The 9,849-nt window shown below is 35.6% G+C and overlaps 1 protein-coding gene across 1 annotated transcript; it reads left to right on the top strand.

Moving 5' to 3' along the window:
- Positions 1-357: 357 nt before the first annotated feature.
- LOC110457286 lies at positions 358-9,590 on the top strand. The gene is made up of 3 exons (XM_021508490.1): positions 358-439; positions 6,558-6,897; positions 7,228-9,590. The coding sequence occupies exons 2-3, from the start codon at positions 6,688-6,690 to the stop codon at positions 8,797-8,799; spliced, it is 1,782 nt and encodes a 593-aa protein (XP_021364165.1). The 5' UTR covers positions 358-439; positions 6,558-6,687; the 3' UTR covers positions 8,800-9,590.
- The last annotated feature ends 259 nt before the right edge of the window (positions 9,591-9,849 follow it).

Raw genomic sequence — 9,849 nt, 5'->3', positions numbered from 1 at the left:
GTACTCTGAACACCTTATAGTTTAGGTCCAAATATAGCTTCTACAAATTCTCAGGTCCCTGTGGTCCTGCCTTGACGTCATAACTAGAAGATCATATAGATAAACAAAATCTATATCCGGGGTTGTGAAATTGGATGACGTCCTTATCAAAACAGTACGTTATTACTGAATTAAAAGTCTCTTAATCAGTTTTCTAAAATACTTCAGTTATTAAAACAAATTTTGAGAAGAACGATTTATTATTTCCAGTGTTATTTTATTCGTATGAAAAGTACAAAAGGGTTCAGGCCAATTGTTTTAATAGGCAATATTTCACATGTGCGTTCCGTTTGTTTTTTATTCCTAATTTTGTATGTACATGTCCAACCTAAAATCTCCCAAGATGGCTGCTTTCGTCTGACGTTTCTTAACTTTCTTGCAAAGTTTTTAAATTTGCAAGGTGAGTATGGTTTTATTCAACCAAATTGATGACTACACATTGATTTGACATGGATTTCCCCTTTATCTACGTATCCGACCGAGTTTTAATAATCTAGGTCAGGAGAAGAACGGCCTTCGTAGGGTACGGTCTGTCTGTTGTCTGCAGTGCCAGTGGGCATAGCGTACAATACACAGTCTCACGTTTACCGTTACTGTAGAGCACACATGCTTCTGTTCTTGATGGAGTGTGCTCTGAGCTGGTGCAGTGTATGAGTAAGTGCTGGTGTACCCTCCATTGATGTGGTATCAGCTTGTAACCTGATAGTTCATGTGCTCGCTCATTTTATAATTCACGTGCCACACATTCCATATCAACAATGTCGCAGTTAATGACTAAGATCACAGCACATGAGCTGGTTTCGACCAGTAGATACAATAAGTAAAATGTTTATGATATTGTATCGTATGACACAATCTAAACAATATCATGAACATTTTTATTTTGTTATATATGGATTGAAACATAATTTGGAAACTCCTGTGATCAGTGATTAGTACTCTTCTTTTTTAGCGTACAGGGGCTCCATCAATAATGATGATTATGCCCTCTGGCCGTTTCTACTGAAAAATATATATTATTAAGAAATACACATGTCTGATCCATTGTCAAATTTGTCACTTGTCAGTGTCGTCAAGAAATTCAATACAGATCAAACGCTAATACACCATAGCTTATATGTATACATTCTGTAGTTAGGCTTTAAATGATTATTTTTTTATAAAAATATGACGTTTTATTGAATCTTTCTTATTTCTGTCTCAACAAGTATATGTATATCAATGTGGATATTTAGCACTAAATGTAGTGTAAGAGTTTTTGACACATACCTATATATACATATTACTTGTTTATGTTGAACTGTTTGTTTTGCTTTTTCTTCACAACAATATATAGCGTACAATGTATATACAGATTTGTTTGCTTGTATGTATTTTGAAACATTTGCAACAGCTTTTAAAAGTCAAATAATGGCAGTGAGTGCCAGTAACCACTACTGGCAACATGTATATATGACGACCATAGAATACGCTTTTGAAAAATCGCTTTCCTGAAGTTGCAGTATAGTCTAAATTACCTATGTAAGTACTGTACATGAATGACAATTTCGTGAAAGTAGTCTCTGTAAAAGTATGTTCTTACTGAAATAAAGCTATTTTTACCGTCAGGTATCTATTTGGTAGGAAATTTAAATGAAAAAAACATGATGTTTGGAATATAGCAATATTCTATGGATCATTCTACACTGGTCTGTCAGGAAAGTAGAGACACATTTTCCAGATCTTGTGTGGCCTAAGGCAATCATGGTTAGGTTTTTGGTTGTCTTGTGGACACATAAGTATGTCACTCAACTTACTGGTCACATCAATTTGTTCTGACAATAGGTCATTCCAGAGTTGCCTAGGGAGAAGCAAAATGTCCAAAAATGCGGAGTAGATTGGCCAGAGTAATAGAGAGATCAGGTGCAATATAGATAATAGAGGCAGAACTAATTCATTAGTCCTTTACCAGTGGGATGGGGTGGTAGACTATAAAACTGGTATGGGGTTGTAGGATTGCACTATGTTTTGACCAGTCTGCCATCCCATCTTCTGGTCCAAGTATTAACTTCTGCATGCCCAAATACTTTTGTATCTACTTCATTTAAAGATCATGTAACTAGACAGTGTCTCATTAACCCTTTCACCCCTAAATAACTTTAGTAAACTCTACCATTCATTGATCCGGATGAGTCCATTATGGTCCACAGTGGTGAAAGGGTTAACAACTGAAGTCTGTATCAGGTGTTTCAAAGAGGTCAATTGCTTGTCCAGGCCATTGATATCGACATCTTTCACTATTCTGTCAACCATTACACAGTTGCGCAGTGTTTCATCAGACTTAAAAACAAACAGTAGATGTCTTGTCTAAATCCACCCATGCGCACAAACAAACACCTTCAAACAACTTATCTCATGAACTTTTATAAAGATGAATCAGAATGTATCATATAAGATACCTCTGTTACGTCCTCTACTAAAAGGTAAGGTCTGATATTAGAAAGTTGCATGTCATGTCATTTTAACCATGGTATGGTAAATGTCTTTAGAAAGACCTTTTTTTCTTATGAAACTTCGTTGATTGATGAACTTACTTAATGTTTGGTCTTGTGCAATTCTGGGTCAGTAGCTCAAAGGTCAAGGTCTTAACTAGCGTTATAGGGGTCAAAGGTATATAGTATTCTCCAGCAATAACTTTGAAATTTTCTTGAGATAACTGTGGCTGGTTCTTATATACTACATATATACATAGAATTATTGGGAAGCATTGAGTAGCTGGTTTGATTCCTGTTTGAAGCACACTGCATTTGTTCCTGTCTCCTAACAGTAGTTTACAAGTGTGCAAATTTTATCCCTGTTACTGTGAAAAGTTGCAATGTTAACATGTTTCAGTCAATGATAATCTGATGATGCTGTGTCCTTTGTGTTGTACTAAAATCAATATTCTACAGATCTGGTGACAGACTTGAGGATGTGTGTGTGTATGAGGTTTTACATGTGTACTTTTATGACTAAAGTTAGATAAACTGTATTGGATGAATCTTTAGCTAGTTTCTGGTTGAGAGGAAATACCATCATGATTTTCGAATATTTTATTTGACAAATATAGATACATGCTTGCTTCACAAGTAGTAGAGGTGGCAATGATATTATAATTACCCTCAAAGACAGGACATACATTTTCTGATAAGTTATAAAAATGAATATGTAAAACAAAACTGTAATAAGATAGTTAAGTGGTAAAGCAATTACACCATGCACTCTATGCTACCAATCTAATAATGACGGGGTGTCGTAAGTAGGTGAAAACTTAGATTTATTATCAAACAAAAAACTTGTAATTTATTGTTAAATGTTAATACAAAATGCACATGTTTTAGATACAGGTATTTATATACAACTGAATATATAGAAAAAATAAGATCTAACGACCGACTAATATATATACTGTTACAATTCTACCAGGCTTACACAGGTATGTGAACATTATTCTGGGTTCTAGCCAAGTATATGATCATGTTTGCCTTTAACACATTAACACTTCCTGTAGCCTTTATAGCACTTTCTGACAATACATGACATATCGTAATGCCAGACTGTAACTAAGCATGGACAAAGTTTCACATACAATTTATCCCAATTAGAAAAATTTAAAACCGTACCAAAATTTGAAAAAAAAATGTGTTTTTGATTGATATAAGCCATATTTATGGTTTTCAAATTTCCCAACTTAAAGAGAGGGTTATGTTCCCAAAATACCTGGCAAAACTCCTGTATCCTCATTTCTTCCATTACTAGTCTATGTAACACACAAGCTTCTAGCATCACTAGCAATTGGAAAAATTGTTGGCATGTTGTAACACTAAACAGATTTGTAAAATGAATAGTAATTGGTCCTTTCATGTAATTTGTGAAACATTGAAATCAACATTTTCCACTTTTTTTTTACAATGAAATCTCTAATGTGTTTTGATATTTTGAGAATGATTTTGATGAATAAATCTGAATTAAAAATGCCAATGATAATTTTTATTTGAATGAAAACAGTCCATCTTTTTTCAAACAAAAAAAAGTAGAAACACATTTCAAAACAGTGTCGTTTTTTGTTCAGTTTTACTGTCGAATACAGGATGTTTCGTCTAGCTAAAAAGTACCTTATTTTTCCAAAATGTCCAAAAACTGAGGAATATGTTCCCAATTTCAATACAAATAATGCTATTTTTTCCCAATTCATACAGGAACAGGCTGTTGTAAAACTTGGGTAACAAAAGCACTGCAAAAACGATGCAGCTAGAAAAAGTAAACACGATGGGCCTGCTTGATTGTGGTAGCCAGCCAGTGAAACTAACTTAAGAAGGCATCACCTACATGTATGGTGCCATAAACCGAGTGTAAATGAGAAAGGTGTCCTGCAATTATATATATGACTGTCCTGTCAAGGTGTAGAAAATATTTATTTTCAGCTTTTAGATAAAAAGGAATTAGGAGTAAAATCAATCATTGTGTGACACAAGGCCACTATGTCGACACCTCATATTCACTGATGTTTAGAGTTCTTGCCAGTTGCATGCTAGAGGCTAGTACTAATTGGCAATGGCTGATCAAAAACAGGCTGACTGCTTGATAAACTTATTAGACTAATGGAATCCATAGCCAGTCCATATATCTTGCTTTTACTTACATATTAAATTAAGATACATAGCATTACTATCTGTATTGCCCGATCATGAGCTGCCGGCAAGGTAAAAGGGATATAGTGCGTTAGCTTCAGGAAAGTGCTATAAATTTGATCTTGTGTAAATTTATGTTTTCTGTATGATTATATTTTTTTATATCCCTACTGATTTGAGGAGGGAGTGGGGGGTGGGGGGTATTTATTAATTGACATGTCTGTGCATCCAGTAGTAGTACAAAGCTTGTGAACAAAATATCTTGCATACCTCTCAATAGGTTTAGTTTATACATGTATTTACACTGGTGATAATGATCATCGGTCAAACTTATTTGGTCAGAGGTCAAAACTACTTGGGGAAGGGGGTTATATATATGTGTGACCCCCAGCTAACTTACTCGTCATTTCCAAAAAATGTATGTCAGAATTTGTCATTAAAAAAGTCCTTTAACCCTTTCACCACTGTAGACCATAATGGACTTGTCCAAATAAATGTATGGTAGAGTCTATTAAAGTTACCTAGGGGTAAAAGGGTTACAAGTTATCTTCTTTAAAATCACTTTCAAACTAAACCAGATGCTTTAAGATGAACTGTTTCATCTTGTACTGTTTTCCAGTGCATTATATAAATTATACTACTATATCTAAATTCGTTTTTCTAATATATATATAGATATAAAGTTTTTCTAAATGTTTCATGTTGAAATGAAAATTGCCCACAGCATTATTCTGTAACATATTTGTACAAAGGGTGTACATGTACTCTTAAGTATATTAAATACTGTAGAACTGTTCTTGTCCGATTTTCCTTTTGATACCATTTGCTAGCTCTGGTTTGAGTAAAATGTATCCAGGTCAGCGAAAGTTCACGAAAAACCAATTAGAAGACAATTCTATTTAAGCAATTGTCTACAAAAGTAAGAAAAGTCAACTGAAACTGTTATGGTCCCAGGCTTAGGCGGGACACATGTGTTGCACAGCACACATATAGCTCTAGATCTGCTCAGCAGGAATGTATGACTCATCATGAGTTTTAGTGGAAAAAGTCACTTCTTGTTATATGTTTATGATGATGTTGTTTAAGGCAGAATAAGTCATATACAGATGCAGCACATGACTGTCAGCTAATTCTCTATACAGTTTGTACCATTATACTCATTTTCGATTTACAGCATCTTTCTCCTCACAAATTATTTTTTCAGCGAAACAGACTTTTGACAAATATTTTTTTTTTATAAGTAGATAGGACCTCTTCTGAAACGCCGAGACTTGACATGAAAAAAAGCTGCAAAAATTGTACTGCCCTATAAAGTTTAAAATGAAACTAAATTCAACTAATAATTTTTATACATATGATTGGTTCATCATATAATTCTTAACCTCATTTTTCATTGTTAATGTTTCATTGTTTAACAAACAAATGTCAGTCATAAGGAGGAAAATGTACATTGTATAAGGAAGTTCATACCTGTATGTTCTCATTGTCTGGTAGATATATGTGAAAAGTAATAAAATCAGAAACACATAAATCTATAAAGCATTAGCGCTTACCAATCTTCAGATGCTTAACACATCAGTCTGAAGATTGAAAATGAAAGTGGATCTTTTTAACTTTTCATATATTATATATACATATCTGTAATACATGTATAACATTTTTTTCAAATTAAAAAGTAAACCTCTATACATGTATTCAGAATGGTCATCTCTTTCTGAAAACAAGATTCTCAAAAATTGATGTATTTCAACTCAAAAGCCTTTTAGAAAGTGAAATGACTTATCAAGCTATGAATACTGAGCATGAACAGTCCTTCTTTTACTTACACTCTCATTACCGGTAACTAAAATATCTTTTTTCTTGTTTCAGATTCCATCAAAGAACATAGGAAGCTACTTCTGAGTTCAGTTTCGTTTCTTTTTCGAATCTAAGAGATTGATCAACACCAAGTTAATTGTCAAAACATAATTTGAATAACAAATTCAACCAATCATCCAAGATGGCTGACGATCCCGGCCACAAAGCTATGTTGTATTTCCTGGAGATCCTGATGCATAGCAACGCTCCATTGACCATCAGTCAGCTGGCTGGCCGCTTTGGAAGTCGCAACTTTACAGCCGAGATGAGACAATCAGCTGGGGGCAATGAAACTGGACTGAAGAAGTTCCTTCAAAAATATCCGTCCCTGTTTAGTGTTAACGGAAATTTGGTAAGTTGACATCTATCTGCATTGAAAGGGCGACATTAGTTTCTTGGTTTTTCTATTTAAATGTATGTACCTGTAACATGAGGGTTTATTAAATGCTTGTTAGAAATGGAAACTCTAGATTTGATGGATACAAAAAAATCTGAAAACATTTTTGTTCCTTATGCATTTGATAACCCTATTTTTTGAAAACACTTTTCTTCCTTATGTAATTGTTAATCCTGTTTTCTGAAACAAGTTTTCTTTAAGAGACAAAACAACAAAAACCAATAAATAATCTATTTTACAAGCGTTATGTTCCTTGCCCTTAGAAAGGTATTATTTTATTTCCAGATAAGTCTAAATGACGGAACTGCCAACCTTGGGAGAAATTTTCGAGAAAGCAGCCCTGCATCAACATCGTCAGGTCCGAGTGCACCGGAGGTTTCTACGGAGACTGAAGCCGTGCAATTTTTTCGAGCGAAACTGCTGAAGAGGGGTGAGAAATGGATGCCGATCAAAAGCCTGGCAGGACATCTTTCTCAGGCACCTTTGGAAATCAGGGAGTGTGTAGGACCCCAGAATGAATTTCGAGAATGGCTTTTGCGGCATCCATTGATATATGAGTTGAAAGGCGATAATGCCTGTTTAAAAGACAACATCACCTACAGTGCTGTGAATCCTAACTCAGAGCCGTTAGAGGATATGAACTTTAACAACAGGTACAGTGCAAACTTGTCATATTTGGAAAAAGACATGTTTCCTTCACAGCTCACACCAAAACTGAAACGGAGGCCCAGGTCTCTTGAAATGTTTGAGCCCAATTCTCCACTCATGTCACCACGTTCTCCTATGAAGCAGTTGCCAACACCAAGTCCTCGATCAGGACCTACTACCATGACTGCCAATGAGTACAAGGCTGTCATGTTCATCAAGGGCATCATAGAGAAGAAAGGTGACATGAAACTGGGAAGTTTGGTCAACCACTTCGGCCAGGCACCTGAGAGTCTACGCAACACTGTGGGGTGGAGTAAACAAGAACTTGACCACTTTCTTGTTGACCACTCCAACATTTTCATTATTGGTGAGAACGAGATGGTGTCTGTGATAAAGAGTGCTCGTCTCAATGTCATCATCACTGGAAGTCGGCCTCCTGCTAGTCCAAAGCCTACTGTCACAAATCGTAAAGGACGTATATATCATGTAGCGAAGTTGTGGGGCATCATCGACTTAGGGAAGCACGAGCACGTCTTTATCGACAGATCAATATTTGGGAAACATGTTGACGATCTCCACAAGATACTTTGCGTGGGGGAGATGGCATGTTTCGATGCCATCCCTGCAGCCAAGGGAAGCAGGGCTAGGTGGAGAGCCACTAAAATCTGGAAGGAGCATGAGTCAATAGAAGAACTGATTGAACGTGTGGCGACCCGTCTACAGTTACCCATAGACGGGATCCCTTACAAGGAGCCGCCTAGTCCTATAGCTAACATTGATGAGGAGATGCGAGGAATTATTCCAGAGCTGAATGATGCCAACATAAACATCCCTGTGACTCCGGTCAGTGTTGGCGGTATTAAGTACGCCTTCACTGACGCAGCTCCAAGTGGAACAGGTGTGGTTCCTGTCTGGAATTTCAAACACACAGAGCTGGACAGCATGAAGGATGTAGACGACCTTGACCTCAGTGACGACTCTGACAACCAGACACTGTCCATGGTCGCAGAGAGATATTACATGAACAGGTCCGTCCTCGGCGATAGTCCTCGAGATGATAAAACTTCCAAGGAAGAAAAGAAGGCAAAAGTCACTAACGGAATATCTGAGGACATATCGTCGGCTAAGAAAGGAATGGTTGATGCTGGTTGCCAGACAATCGTAACGGGAGAAGTTCTGGCAACACAGCTCTTCCATGAAGAAATGTAAAATTTATCATTTTGTGGCATTCAAATTCAGACTTTTGGAAATTTGTTATTGTTGTATAAACTTTTAGAAGATGTACACACTAAAATTACCGATCGAACATGGTTCCCATTTATGCATATAACCGGTTTGTCCAAGTTTGCATTTATAAAAGACATTCATATACTGTGCATCAAAATCGTTGATAGAACATTTATTACACTCACGACACAGTTTCTCAAAAAAAAAGTATTTTTTTTAACGCAATCATTCATATTTGGCTCATATTTTGATGATGAAGTACTGCTTCATATACCATTGAGATTATTCATAAAAGACTTCATTCGGATAGCATTACAATATTAGATATATATGGATTGAAGTGATAAGTTCATTTAATTCTTCATGGTAAATTAATTTACTAACAAAAAATATAGGTTTGCATAACTTTCAGAGGTTAAAATAGGGAAGGGGTAACTAGCTCTCCAAACAGGCCACTTGATTTTTCTTCACATTTGAGCCACTTCCATTTTACAAGAAACAAGATTATCTGGGCCAGTGATTTTTCTTCAGGTATGCAAGTGCAGGAAATTATTAATGTAATATGTGTACTTGAAAACCAAAGCAGCCATGTTAAAGAAAACAGATTTTTTTCTGGAAATTTTTATAATTGTATTACGCCTAAATAGGCTCATTAAAAGTATTATTTCAGTATTTTGTCAAAAAACATAGGAAGGATAAGGTATTCCGTCTTTGCGTATTGCAGACTCATCTTCTCTTGTGAGCAGGTTTTGATTGTTACGTCATTGGTTTGTGTGAGAAAATTACATCGTTTTCTCAAAAATTGATGACGTTACTCTCACAAAAAAAATGACGTAACAATCAATACCTGCTTACAAGGGAAGATAACTCTGCATTACGAAAAGACGGAATATCTTGATCGGTACTTTATTCTATTCTCTTTTCGAAAAATATTTTTACTCAGCAAATATTTTACAGAATTTCACTAGCCATATCTTCCTTTGTATGATTTACAGAGTAATTCCAAAAAAACTATGGGTGCTCTGACTTTAA

Source organism: Mizuhopecten yessoensis, unplaced genomic scaffold, assembly GCF_002113885.1.
Source record: "Mizuhopecten yessoensis strain PY_sf001 unplaced genomic scaffold, ASM211388v2 scaffold9073, whole genome shotgun sequence".
Lineage (NCBI taxonomy): Eukaryota > Metazoa > Mollusca > Bivalvia > Pectinida > Pectinidae > Mizuhopecten > Mizuhopecten yessoensis.
The sequence above is the reverse complement of the archived record's forward strand: the minus strand, read 5'-3'. Positions and strand labels throughout refer to the sequence as shown.